Below are 15,300 nucleotides of genomic sequence, written 5' to 3' on the forward strand. Positions count from 1 at the left end.
GTATATTACATATTGAGGCACTTGGTATCATCTCAAAGATTATGTTCCATATCAAGATCTGACATTAATATTTTATATCCATAAAGGGATTTTAGCATTTTTAACAGACTTTTACATAATTTCCAATGTTCATACAGCTGCCATATTTAATATTTACATGCCTTCTAAATTCTGATACTGATCATCAACTTGTGATACAGTGAGAAGAAAAAGATTTAAAGGCAAAAGATCTAGAATTAAATTGCACAGCACATAGTACATGATTCTGAGTAAGTCTCTTACCCCCTCATTGCTGCCATAAAACAGGAATAGCAACTGTACATACACCACAAGACTACTGTAAAAACGAGGTAAGACAATTATGTGAAGAGTACTTCGCAAACTATAAAGAGCGGTATAAACGACACTCAAGATTTGTTAAAATTGCAGGGTTAAGTTGGCATGAGACGGTGAGATTCTTTTATTCATTCTAATCGCTTTTTCTGACACAGATTCATATACAACCTAATAGAGGAAGATTCTCTATTTCTATTACATATAAATACAGGTTCTGACCTTTTCGAGGATCCGATTTTTGCATGGTACCATCAGCTATATCAAAGAAGAAAGCGTTCCTCCTTAGCAAGATGGAGAAATCTGGAAGCAAAAGACAGAAAAAAATTAGAAACGTGAACTACTGTAGATCAAATAAGACTGCAGTGAAATTAGGCTTTTATCAGAGGAAGCCAACAGTCTGGACACCCAAACGGGGTTCCCAAGGGCAGCGATTCAGGTAAGTTTTCGATTTCCAGGATCCTTCCCTCAGTTTTGTGGGTTCAGAACACTGATTCTGTTAAAAACAGAATATATTCTTGAGGGTAGTTCTACAGATCATCAAACAATGATGGATAAATAAGAATGTTAACTTACTAATTTATTGTGAGAAATGTAAGAGTCACGTGACATAAAACACTATCTGCTGAAAACTACAAAATACTGCTGAAAGAAATTTAAAAAGACATAAATGGAAAAGACATTCTGTGCTCATGAATTGGAAGACTAACACTGTTAAGGGGACAATACTACCCAAAGAGATTTACAGACTCAATGCAATCCCTCTCAAAATCCCAATGATGTCTTTTGCAGAAATATAAAAAGTCATCCTAAAATTCATATGGAATTTCAAAGGACCCCAAATAGCTTAGACAATCTTGAAAATCAAGTCTAAAGTTAGAAGATTCACACTTCCTGATTTCAAAACTTACTACAAAGCTAGAGTAATCAGAGCAGTGTTGTACTGGTGTAAGGACAGACACACACCCCAATGGAACAGAATTGAGGGCCCAGAAATAAACCCTACTATATATGGTCAGATGATTTTTGGGAAAGGTGCCAAGACCATTCATGGGAAAAGGATATTCTTTTCAACAAGTAATGTTGGGAAAACTGAATACCCATATGCAAAAGAATGAAGTTGAACTTTTACCTTATACTATATACAAAAATTAATTCAAAATGCATCAAAGACCTAAACACAAGAGCTAAGATTATAAAACTCTTACAAGAAAACACAAAGGAAATCTTCATGACACTGGATTTGACAATGATTCTTGCATATAACATCTAAACCACAGGCAATGAAAGAAAAAGATAAATTAGATTTCATCAAAATGAAAAACATTTGTGTATCAGAGGACACTATCTGAGTGTGAAAGACAACCTATACAGAGTAGGAGAAAATACTGCCAAATTATATATCCAACAAGGGATTAATATCTAGAATATATATTGGAAATTCTAATATCTAGAATATCTAGAATATATAAATATATCTAGAATATATATCTAGAATATATAAAGAACTCCAACAATTCAACAACAAAAAACCCTCAAACAACTCAATTAAAAAACAGGCAAGGGACCTGAATAGACATTTCTCTGTTTATCTATACAGATACCAATAAGCACACGAAAAGCTACTCAGGATCATTAATCAATAACAGAAATGCAATCGACATGAGAATGAGACACCACACCCATTCAAATAGCTATCATAAAAAAACAAAACAAAACAAAAAAAATAACAAGTGTTGCCATGATGTGAAGAAATTAGAATCCTTGCGAACAGGTAGTAGGAATGAGAAGTGATGCAGCTGCTGTGGATAATCTCAAAATCATAAACATAAAATTACCATATGATCCAGCAACTCCACTCCTGGGTATATATCCAAAAGAACCGAAAGCAGGGACTAAAACAGATACTTATACACTAATTTTCATAGCAACATCATTCATAATAGCCAAAGGAGAGGAACAATCCGAGTGTCTATCAGTAATTGAATGGATAAATAAATGTCCTTTATACACACAATAGAATATTTATTCCATAAAAGGGATACAATTCTGATACTTGCTACAACAGAGACACATCTTGAAAACATTACTCTAAATGAAATAAGCCAAACACAAAAGGACAAATATTGTATGATTCCACTTATACTCGGTAACTAGAATAAGCAAACTCAAGAGATGGAAATTAGAAGTACTAGGGGCAGGGCAGAGGAAGGAATGGAGAGTTATGATTTAATAGGTACAGAGTTTCTGCTTGGGATGATGAAAAAGTTCTGGAGATAATAGTAAGGCTACACAACACTGTAAATGTACTTAATGCCTTTAAGTGGTTAAAATGGTAAATTTTACTTTACATATATTTTACCACCAAAAAAAAAAAAAAAAAGAAAGAAAGAAAGAAAAGAACAGGTAACAGGTGGGTCTGCATCACAGTCCCATTCAACCATCTCACAAGAGAAACAGACAAAGTTTCACAGGGATTTAAAAGAAACTAAGTTCTGGAGTTATAACATTCTCTTTCCTGAGTAATCCTAGATGAAACCAGCTATCAATTTTCTCTACGATGTCCCATTCTGCAGGCTTCCAAGCTATCCTCTGATAAATACATCCTTTCTTTGGATAACATTATTATCTATATAAAGCATGTGGTAGAGATGGGCTTTGAGTCTGAATACCAATTCTGTCACTAGCTTTGTAAACTTAGACAAGTTACTAAATGTCTCAGAGCCACAGTTCCTGTATCTTTTTTTTTTTTAAGATTTTATTTATTTATCAGAGAAAAAGCACAAGCAGGGGGAGCAGCAGGCAGAGGGAGAAGCAGCCCCTTTTTGAGCAAGGAGCCTGATGTGGGACTTGATCCCAGGATCCTGGGATCATGACCTGCAAGCGATGTTGGTCGGGGGAAGCCTGATCCTGGCAGCTGTTGCAATACTAGAATTGTTGGGTTCTTTAAATCGAGTAGTGAAGGTAGAAGTGGGCTAGGGGCAACATGGATGAACCTCACAAACAAAATTTTGAGTGGAGGGAAGCAGACATGAAAGAGTACATGAGGTAAATTTTGTTTATATGAAGTTCCAAACAAGCAAAACTGTTCTACAATGACAGAAGTCAAGACAGTGTTTACTCATGGGTGGAGTGGTGACTGGGAGAGGACACAAAGGAGTGCTTCTTTGGGTGCTGGTAACAATGTCTTTCTTGGTTTAGAGACACATTGTAAAAGCTCATTGAGCTTTGTACTTAGGATTTGTGCACTTTTCAGTATGTGATACTTTATTACAAAGTCATTTTTGAAGTGCATAGCACAGAAACTAGCTCGTAGTTGATTCCCTTCCCCTATCATGGTTTCATAAGTTAACAGTATGAAAGTCTATTTAACAAAACGATTCTAGCCTCTTTTCTTTGTAACCTCTCAGTTTCTTTTTTTCTGTTACGGTTCTCTGTCTCCTGGTTCCAGTCTTATACCTGGGCATGTTTAATAAATATATATGGTGGTAATCCCAACTGGTGTAGCTGAAAGAGTTCAGATCAGTCAGATAAGGTAAAATTCAATGTCTTACCACTGATTTAGGAGTAAATCAGCAATACGAATTCTGATTTGGTGTTATTCTCTGACGATTACTTGATTTGATATTTTGCTTTTTAAGTGGCGATTAAGTGGATTTTTAAATTTTGCCTGATTTCAGATCAACTTCATTATTGAGTTTTTTAATGGTGGAACATTGGACCTATTCTCTTATTTCTGGCACTTTTAATACACACCAGTTTTAGTATAGTAGGCTTTGAAATAGTAATGGTCACACCCTGTGACACCTCATATATTTTGCTTGGGTTCTCATCACTGAAAGAGAACCGTAGGTATTGTTTTTACCTTATTGCTTTGTACTACAAGTATAAAAACAGAACTTAGGTACTTGGAAATTTATGCAAGGTCCTATTATAAAAAACTTAGACTTGTTGAAAAGCCAATTAAAAAAAACTCATTTATTTTTTTCTAATATAGGCAATGTGTGGGATATAAAATAAGCCTATGACAGTCTCTGTCCTCAGGGAGGATAGATTTCCTGTAGGCGAGATTTGTGATCGAGGCAGAAAATGAATTTTTCTACATTTACTTTTGGTCTTTTGGATGTTGTTGGTTTTGGAGAGAAGACTTGGACTTGGACTTTGAAAGAGAAGGTTTCTGACAGAGATACTAGGAAGGCCTTTAATCCACAGAGAGCTGTGGTGGTGATTCTGTGAATGCCAGTGAAGCAAAGAGGACCTGACCGACGTTGTTAGGGATTAGTACTGTGACAAAAAGCTAAGGAGGTGGGAGGAGAACCCCCTACCTATCACATACTTACTTATATCCATTCATTAAAATAGATAACGCTATTCAACGCTCACAAACCCTTTGGAGTAGACACTATTATTCCCACATTAAAGATGCAGAAACTGGGGAGCCTGGGTGGCTCAGTCAGTTAAACATCTGCCTTTGGCTCAGGGGGGCAGAGACAAGCGGGGACCTCGGGCGACCACTGACACAGTGGCTGGGAGTGCGCACCGCCTGTGGGAGGCTGCAGTGCTCAGTGGAGATTGCAGCAGGGAAGTCTGTGTGTTCTGATTTCAAGCTTTACTCCCATTTAGTTTAAAAAAAAAAAAAAAAAGCTGAGATTCTGACGTTAACTGAGAGAGATTAATTAAGGCATTCAAGGTCACATAGCTACTAAATAGAAAGGCTAAAATTAAAAGACTGTCTAATTTGAAAGTCCATGCTCTTTCTGGTTCCATTATGCTTGCTAACTGTATTTTAAAACAACAAAAAATTAATCCCTTTCCTGGTTTATGTGTAGAGGCTTGGCAAACAGTCAAAGACCATGCAATTTAAGTATTGTCAGCAGGAGGAAAGAGTTACCTAGTGCAATGGCTTTTAAAACTTTTATGACTGTGACCCACAGACTCGACGCCAGACATTTATATACAACGATACGCAGTCCTGAAAACCTTGCACTTTGTAAAAATTATGCACTAAAAATGGTCTTGGGGGAAAAACAGTTAGGAATAGACTAAAAAGCTTATGGAACTTTGTATCCTTTACACACACACACACACACACACACACACACCCATAAGGATCTGGGTCATTAAGAAAAGGTTAAATTAGGCTCAACAAACTAAATTAAAAAGAAGAAGGGCAGCACAATTCATTTTAGAGTAATTTCCAACTAAAACGATTCTTAAAAATAAAGATTTAATGTATAATCGAACAAACCTGTAGTTACCCAGAACATTAAGCTTCTAAGAGTGACTTATTTCCCCAAGGTTTCCTGGAGTGAAGATTTGAATGCATGTCACCATCTGCAGACAGGAACCACTTAATAAAAGCTTTTCATGGTGACAGAATTAAAATCTGAGGTCAGCCTCATATGGCTTTGGGGACCAGTAAGACTATTAACCCATTTACCACCTTTTATCTGTTCAGACTGCCCAAGCAGACCTTTGAAAAATGTCTATGCTACCAGGTACCAGAGATCTCAAGATCAACTTAGAACCAAGTTAGTAAAATTAGAATCTAATAAGATGGAGTCCTGTATAGAAAACTACCTCCTCAGACATAGAGCCCTGAGAGTAGATTAAATCCTCACCTGCTTAAGTCACTACGACAGGTACATAAAGTAATTTGGGCTCATCGACAGAGTAGAATCTAGAAACCATTCTATAAATCCCCCCAAGTCTCGGGTTCTTAGCCTAAAAGAAGTGAGTTCTGACTCCCTGGCATTATCCAGGGTCCTGCATGAATCTTAACAGAATTACAAACTTGGGATAATTATGGTTTCTTTATAAGAAGAAACTGAGCTGCAACTTAGGCCTAAACTTGGGCTAGTTCATTCCAGGTCACCAAAGAGTCATTTCCTCAGGGCTTCAAATTCTTCTCCAGAAAACTAGGAGGTGAGAACTCTATAGTGCATTTCTAGGCAGGTCCCATGTTTACTAGAAACAAGCTGCATGCCTGTTTCTTCATCATACACCTCCACAAGTGTCTGATTTTATGGCTTCATGGAAAATCCTACTGTTATTGAAATATGGGAACTTTATCAAGTGATAAAGTTGTCTTCTTGCAAGCTATCAAGTTGTCTTCTTGCAAGCTACTCAGGCAATTGCCCTGACACCTATTTCTGGTTGGGAGTCTTTGAGACTACCTCCTTCTTCTCTGCATCAGGCAGGCCAGAGACGACCAAGAGGCTTCCAGTGAAATGTGTCCCGTGTGAGTCTGAAACAGTACAGCAATCTCAAGAAAGGGCTCTCTTCTCTAGAAGATGACTGAGAGGGCATGGATAATATTTGAGATGTGGTATTAAGCTTAGGCATATCATAGATTTTTTTTCATATCATAAATTTTTAAAAATTATTTGAGTATGATGAAGAATATAAACATTCCAAACAGCAAAGGCAGAAGAGTGGTGCCATTTGCTAAGTCATTCCATATTTACTAGGAACCTTCTTTATGCTAACAAATCAGAAAACCTTTCTACAGAATCAGAGAGCCAGCAGGAACCAAGAGGCATGAGAAGAAAAAAATTTATGTCCAGTTTCACTTCAGAGATAAGTTTCTGCTTGCTCAGCTTTTTGAGTGTTTTTTTTTTTGTTGTTTTGTTTTGTTTTGTTTTGTTTTTTTAAATCCTGGAAATTTAGCTTTGGGGACACAAGATGCTTTTCTCAACTTCCTCATCTTTTGACCCAGCAATTCATTCCTTAATTAAGATCTACTTTAATTTTTCTTCATTCTAAGTCTCTGGGGTTCACTGGGCCAGGATTTGTGGTGGATTTTATTTCAGAGAACAATTTTATATGGTGATACTAGTTCAGAGAACCCCAGAAATTTATTTCATCAAAATCACTGACAGATGGAAAGCCTGCACAACACTCTAATACAGGGCAGTGATTCGTTACTTTTTTTTCCCATTCTGACACATCTGAAGAATACAAAACGCTATCAGTGACAGCAGCTCATTAAACACAATGGTTTTCCAGAATAGGGTAGGACAGTGGACTTATCTGATGGGGAGAGAAGCTCCATGGGATGAAGGTGTTTTGGAATCTCCAAGGGTATTGGTGTAATTAGGAAAAGCACATCCCTCAGTCCACATGCTTCTTCTACCACCCTCCGCCCTCTGACAGAGAGTCTAGAGCAGTGTCGCCCAAAAGAAACATAACTCAAGGGGAACCTGGGTGGTTCAGGTGGCTAAGAGTCGAACTCTTGATTTTGGCTCTGGTCATAATGTCAGGGTTGTGAGATCAAGCCCCACACTGGGCTCCTGAGTGTGGAGCCTGTTTAAGATTCTCTTTCTCCTTGGGGTGCCTGGGTGGCTCAGTGGGTTAGGCCTCTGCCTTTGGCTCAGGTCATAGTCTCAGGGTTCTGGGATTGAGCCCCGCATCGGGATCTCTGCTCTGCAAGGAGCCTGTTTCCGCCTCTCTCTCTGCCTTCCTCTCTGCCTACCTGTGATCTCTTTCTCTGTCAAATAAATAAATAAAATCTTAAAAAAAAAAAAAAATTCTCTTTCTTCCTCTCCCTCTCCCCACCACACTCCCTCACTCTCTCTCTCAAGAAAAAAAAAAAATTACATGTAATTAATTAAAATTTACAGTTCAGTATTTTAGTTCACTAACCACATGGCTATATGTTAGACCATCCATATCTAGAGGAAATAAATTATAAATTTAAATAGTAAGTACTTAATGTGTTCTAACCACTTTACTTGCATTAAGTTGTTCAATTCTCACAGCCCAGTAAGGCAGGTACTATTATTTTATTTAGTATTTTATTAATTTATTTATTGAGAGAAAGCACGTGAGCAGGAGGTAGGGGGAGAGGGAGAGAGAGAATCTCAAACAGACTCTGCACTCAGCTCATGCTGGATTTGATCCCATGACCCTGAGATCATGACCTGAGCCAAAATCAAGAGTCAGATGCTTAACCAACTGAGCCACCCAGGCACCCCAGGTGGGTACTATTATTATATTTATATGAAGATATAGAGAAAATCCATACAGGGAGCTGTCTTAGAATTTGCCCAAAATTACACAGTTAGTAAATGGTGGAGCTGGGATTCAGAGCAAGGTAAATTGGCTGATCTCTTGCTTCTGAGGTTTGGGGTTTTTTCCAGGAAAACTAGACTAGTATGCCCTAGGAGTAAACACAATCTTCTGCCTCTGGTTAGAGGCTCCCAGCACTGGGTGATTTTCTCCATCATATGGCCCTATCCTGGTTATTTGTTAAGTTAGATAATGTCCCTCCCCTCCTTAAAATCTTCCAAAGGCTCCCATAGCTCTTACAATTAAATCCAAGTCCTTTATCACACTTACCCACTCATCCTCCATGATCTGACCCCTCCTCTCCTACAGCCCTCGTCATTCCCGCACTCCAGCCATGCTTCCTTTTTTCCTCCAGATGCAGGCAAAACTCCTCACTATCTGAGGCCCCTGTACTGCTGAGAATGTTCCACCCCATATTCATATGGCTCACTTCTTATCATTTGGGTCCCAGCTTAAATATCCCCTCTCCAGAGCACCCTTTCCTGACCACTCTATCTAAAGTAGTCACCCAGACGCCCTCTATGATACTGCTCTGAGTTCTGCCCAACAGTTAGCATCATGTACAGTCGTCCTTGGAATGGTGCCTATACGGAAGAGGCACTCAGTAAGTATTTTTGAATGAAATGAATGAGTCCTAATCATTAAGGAAAAAAAAAGGCATATAATTTTAAAATTACATAAGCAGAACATGGTGACTACTTTCTGAATTTAAAAAATATGTGGGTGATTTGTAAGTAGAACTTACAGGTGATTTATGAGAGTTTAAGACAAATCTCTCAAAATGGAACAAAACAAGCTGGGTCCTTCAGTACTATAAGTCAGTCTCAAATCTGACAGGATCATTACAAACAAGTAATGAGAGGCTGAAAGGAGTTGAGAGACATAATTGTGAATACAACTTAGCTTTTCAAAGACTTTTCTGAATACAGTCCTCATAGCTCATTAAGGAAATCCATCTAACACTTGGCAGCACTGGAAAATAGGTAAAAGTACCATCAGAGCATCAGAAACTTTGAGGAGTTTCTGTCATATATAATCTAAATACAGCTGCATACTGGAGAAAATCAATCAATGCTGAGAGCCTATAACCAACACAGGTAAAGGGTATTTCCTGGCAGGGCACGCTAAATAGACCAACTGTCCTGCGAAAAAGCCCACGCTTTAAAACAAAATGTGGGAGTTTGATGAGAAGTGCTGAGATACCCGAACTCTGTAGACCTGCGCAGGCACCCCACTCCATGCAAAGAAGCTTCTAGAGGCACTAAATGCATGCTATTGTTTCTAACAAATTTTTAAAGATACTTTCAAAGGAAAAGAGACAACAAGGAGGACTTCAAAGAGCCTACTCTAAATCAGACACTGAGAAAAAGATGAACAAAAGGCATTCTCTAGAAAATGCCATGGGACTATGTAAGGTTGGAAACGATAATGTAGGAGCACAAATAGTACAGAGAGATTCAAATAACGAATAACTCACTAAATAAAATTCTTCACAGGGGCAAAACAATATAAATAAGAAAACTGTAATTTAATTAAAAATATCTGAAATGTATTTGCACTCCTGGCTTCCAAATTAGTTAAAATACCTCTTTTAAAAAACCTCCTTCAGAAAAGTCCTAAAGAATCACCAGAGAAACGTGGTGGGTTGGAGGGACAGATAAATAGATATGTGCCATTTACAAGTAATGGCAAAATTTAGGTGGTGGACATGAGGCTTTTCATTGCAAAACCTTTCTGATTTTGTTGTACGTTTGAAATTTTTCCTAAGTAAAAATAAACTTGAAAATATCCCAAAGAAACTGTTGTCTCAAAGCTTAACAGCAGGCAATAGTGAAAAGGTGGGTAATGTAATGGAAGGAATGAATGTTGTTTTTTTAGCACTCTTACATATAATGATCATTCATCACAACAAACCTGAGAGGTACATGACATTATCTCCATTACACACACTACACACTACACACACACACACACACACACACACACACACACACACACACACCCGAGGCTCAAAGAGTACTTTAACAAAGTTATTTGGATTATCCGTGAATATCAAAATATACACATATGCTTAAAAACCTACCTAAAATCTTAATCGATCCCTTATCATTTATTTTCCACAGGTTTCCAAGAAAGTGACCTTTGCTTGGAGAAGCACTTTACAAATAATGAGAACACATAAAATGTACTTTATAAAACAATACTTCTTACAATGTATTATATAAAATATAAATGACTTCTAGTTTCAAAATCCTTTTTAATGTTCAATGCTAACTGACTCACATATTATCTTCTTTGTATTAAAGTCATTTGTAAATATCTTTTGGAGTCCTTTTAATGCTATAATTTCCTCGAAATTAGGATCCATATCTGATTCATTTCTACATGCTTTGTAATAGCATCTTGTATTAGATACAAGTAGTTAGTGAATGTTTACCTATGGAAAGGAAGTAAACATGATCTTCATAATAGATATACACAGTAGCTAGGACACCTGTTCACATATTAAATACTTGAAGAAACAGAAGCAGAGTAAACTCTGATGCTATTTCTTCGTGAAAAAGCTCACTTGTTGAACTAGGGCTCCAGTCTTTTCCTATTGCACCACTGACTCAAAAAGGACATTAAGCCTGATTCTCCAACTCAGAGTCTGGCAGAGTATCCAAAGGAAAAAGCTTTAGTTATGTTATTTTTTTAAATGCTTGAGAAATCCTGAAAGATGGATCCTAATGTAAATAAAAAGGTTTGTAAACCTCTTGATTTCTTTCTATTAGGAGAGTGATGAAAGAAAATGAAAATGCTTCTTGAAAATCCTAAACTTTGTTACAGGTTACCTAAAACTCAACAAAACCAGAAGCTGTTATAGAACAGCTAACATTCATACTTAGTTAGCTCTTCGCACCAATTCCACATATACAGGTTATTTCATATGATTTTCCGTAATACTCAGTGAGAGATTTCTATTATTCTCATTTCACCGATAAGGAACTTTCAGAGCTGGGAGACTTAGTAGGTAGTTGAACTGGGATTTAAAACAACTTCAGTCATGCTCTTTGCAGTATCCTATGTTGTTATTTGCTTGCACGCAACTAGTCAATGGCCTTCTAAATGGTTTCTCTCTACTTCACTCTATCATATGTATGGCAACTGGAATAATCCTTCTAAAATAAAAATTCCATCATGTTGCTTCTCTGCTTAAAATCCTTTAATGGGGGTGCCTGGGTGGCTCAGTGGGTTAAACCTCTGCCTTCGGCTCAGGTCATGATCTCAGGGTCCTGGGATCGAGCCCTGATGCAAGAAGCAAGAAGCCTGCTTCTCCATCTCTCTCTGCCTGCCTCTCTGCCTACTGATCTCCCTCTGTCAAATAAATAAATAAAATCTTTAAAAAAAAAATCCTTTAATGGATCTATGTAGCCTGTGGTATGAAATCTACCAAAGTCCTTGGCATTGCATACATCGCCCCTCAAAGCCAAAATTCTTTGAGATTTGACTACTTCTCTAGCCTCATCTACCCATCTTCTTTTCTTTAGCCTCTTTCCTTAACTTATTCTAAATGAGCTCCCTCAACTCATCTGTAAGTTCCTCTTCCCATAATGCACTCAACTTGTCAACTTAACTCATCCTTCAAAATTTAACTCAGAAATCAATGAATTTCCTCTTCCTCAGCCCTCTTAGCTCTTTTCCCTAGGTAATCATTTCCTATTCTATTCTATGTTTACATCTGGTTCATACTTATGGCATTTCAATACTGTATTACAATTATTTGTTTGCATACCTCTCCTGCTTGTTTGACAGCAAAGCCCTAAGGGATGTCTTGGTTATCTTTACTTCTTTACCCTTCCCTAGGGTCTAATACAGTGCCTGAAAGTAGCAGGCACCAGATACATATAAGTTTGTTGAGCTGAATTCAAATAAACTTACTTAGAAAGTTTAAAAGTGTTAAAACAGGATTTGGATTTTCCAAAATATAAACATTTCAAAGGAAAAAAAGAGCCTAAAACTTTTTAATAGAATTGTGTATAACAATGGCAATTGCCCTGAAGGTCCCTGCTAGCACTCTGTGCCCCAGCTGGGCCTCCAGAAGGTTCATTACTTTCATATTATCACTGTGGCAATTTATTAATGAGCTCAACACTAGCAAGACAAATTGAAATGACAGCCCTGGCAACTAACATCTCTTATTTATCACTGGAGCTAGTCTCTCAGTAGCAGTGCCATGGATAAGCCTTCTTCAATGCAAAACAATTACAGAGTATCTTCTAAGAAACCTACAAACACTGTGATTGGTACTAAGGGGAATCCGAAAAAAGTATCAGTCCTTATTACCATAGGCAAAAAATGTTTCGGAAAAATAACTCAAAACTGAAAAACACAGATGCTCATTAGAGTGATGGTAAAGGACTGATTATGTAATTCATCACTTTAAAGGGTCAATTACCTATCCAAGGGTTAACTGAAACACCACTGGGGTTCTTCTTTCTCCACCCTGATGGAGGCAGTATGCATGAGAGCCAAGAACTGGTACTAGGCATTCTGGCAGAAGGCAGGTCTGTAAAACTAAAGCTACCACTCCTCCAAAAGTTTGAAGGCTTCTTGGTATCACAGCATTCCTACCAATGATTTAAAGTTGCTCTCCTGAGGCAAAAAAAAAAGGCAAATCTTAAGCCATTAACATATAAAAGTAAACTTTAAGTGCAACTAGACATAAATATGGTTTAAAAAGGAGAAGGAAATAGCAAGAAATCTTGTGGATACAGGCAGATACTACTCACTCACTGTCTTTCACTAATGACTATGATACCGCCAAGTAATGCCCCTGTTTTGGCTTCTTAACCTGCTACAACAGAGTACCACCAACTGGATGTAATAAACAAAGGAAATTTACTCTCTCACAGTTCTAGTGGCTAGATGTCTGAAATCAGGGTTTCGGCAGAGTCAATGCTCTCTCTGAACCTTGAAGGGGAAGATACCTTCCTGCCTCTTTCAGTTTCTGGTAGCCTCAGGAAACCAATAGATTTTGGTACTGATGGGAGTGGGGTGCTGCTCTAACAAATAGTTAAAAATGGGGAAGTGCCTTTGGAATTGGATAGTGGGTAGAGGCTTAATCTAAAAAACCTAGATTGCCCTGAAGAGATGTTTGGTATAAAAAGGAACCTTAAAGATGTTTCCGGTGAGGTATTAGACGGAAACAATGAACACATTATTAGACACTGGAGAAAAAGCAATTCTTGTCATAAAGTGGCAAAAAACTTGTCTGAATTGTGTTTGGTCATTGGGTGAACTTGCATATTCAGCTGAAAAAATTTCCAAAGTGTTGAAGTCTGGCCTAGTTTCTCCGTGGTGCTTACAGTAAAATATGAGCAAAGATAAATTGAGGAATGAACTGTTAAGCAAGAAGGAATCAGCACTTGATGATTTGGAAAATTCGCTGCCTAACCAGACTACATGCTCTGGAAATAGGGCCAAGGGTGTGGCTGGACAATCATTTGCCTGTGACTCATGGATATAGTCAACCATCTCAGAAGCTAGGAATAGAGATATGGTTATCCAGAAAGATTTGGAGAGCCTCTTGTCAGAAGGTCTGGATCCCCAAGAACGACATGAAAGACTGATGAGGTTTTTGAGAATTTCATACCAACAGAAGTGCTGTTGGTCTGGACTGAAGGGAACAAAGATGTAATAAAAGGAAGGAAGGGCAAAACCACACATGTAGAGGCCTGGACCAATGGGTCCCTCTAGGTGTAAAAGGGTGGAGGTGTCCTATCAGGCCAGAGCATCAAGTCACAGAGAATTCTCTCAGGCCTTGAGATGTTGTGAATTTGCTTTAGACTGGTGACCTTTTTATTCCCTCCATTTTCTCTTTGTAATGGAAATGTCTTTCCTATGCCTGTCCTTCCCTGTACCTTGGAAGCAGATAACTTGTATTCTAGGTTTCACAGGCCCACAGATGGAGAGTTTTGTGCCAGGATGGACCATACCACAGTCTCACCCATACCTGATTTAGAAAATGATACCTGAGACTTTCTGAGCTGATTATATTTAGGTGAGATTCTGGACTTAAGAGTTAATGCTAGAAATGGGTTAGGATGTTGGGGGGATGTTGGAAGGAGATAAATGTATTCTGCACAATGGAAGTTCATAAATTTTGGGGGGCCAGAGGGTGGATTGTTACGTGTTGAATTCACTATTCATCAAGTTATGGGTTGTGTTCACCAAAATTACGTACTCCTGGTACCTCTGAATGTGACCTTATTTGGAAAATGGTCTTTGTAGACATAGTCAAGCTAAATGAGGTCACAGGGTGAGCCTGCATCCAATCTGTCTGGTGTCCTGAGAAGAAGAGGAAAACAGGTGAAGATAAACACAAACAGGGAGAACACCACAAGATGACAGGCAGAGACTGGAGTGATGCAGCTGCAGGCCAAGGAATGTCAAGGATTGACAGCCACCGCAAGCTCGGAAGAGATTCTACTCAGTCCCAGACAGAGCATGGCCCAGCTGACACCTTGATTTGAGAGTTCTGCCCTCCACACTGTGAGAGAATAAATTTCCATTGTTCTCAACCACGCATGTGTGGTACTTTGTTACAGCAGTCCTAGGAAACTAAAATACTCCTTAATACTAATATATATTCAAGAATTACTACGTACCAGGTACTGTGTTAAGTGCCTTAAACCTTGTGGGGAAAAGAAATAAAATAACTTTCCATTATACTTGTTCTGAACACTATACTAAATTTTCTCCCATGTACCATCTGTTGTATAATAATCTGCCTGACTTTGTCCCAGGTTCCTGGCATAGAGCTTCCAAAATCCTTGGAATTTTCCAAGTGACAGGAATATCTTTGTTATTCATAAGCCCCGTGGATCACACGAGTTTGTGCTAATAAGATGGCTC

General features: G+C 38.2%; 1 protein-coding gene across 1 annotated transcript in view; it reads right to left on the minus strand.

The window, feature by feature from the left end:
- LOC111142808 (Scm polycomb group protein homolog 1) overlaps positions 1-15,300 on the minus strand; it is a 186,161-nt gene that overhangs the window by 151,204 nt on the left and 19,657 nt on the right. The window contains exon 2 of the mRNA XM_022496125.1: positions 556-636. Coding sequence (XP_022351833.1) covers positions 556-580 — 25 coding nt within the window. The 5' untranslated portion in view covers positions 581-636. The remainder of the gene's footprint in view (positions 1-555; positions 637-15,300) is intronic.

This window comes from Enhydra lutris, unplaced genomic scaffold, assembly GCF_002288905.1.
Source record: "Enhydra lutris kenyoni isolate GAN:26980312 unplaced genomic scaffold, ASM228890v2 scaffoldscaffold9, whole genome shotgun sequence".
Classification (NCBI taxonomy): domain Eukaryota; kingdom Metazoa; phylum Chordata; class Mammalia; order Carnivora; family Mustelidae; genus Enhydra; species Enhydra lutris.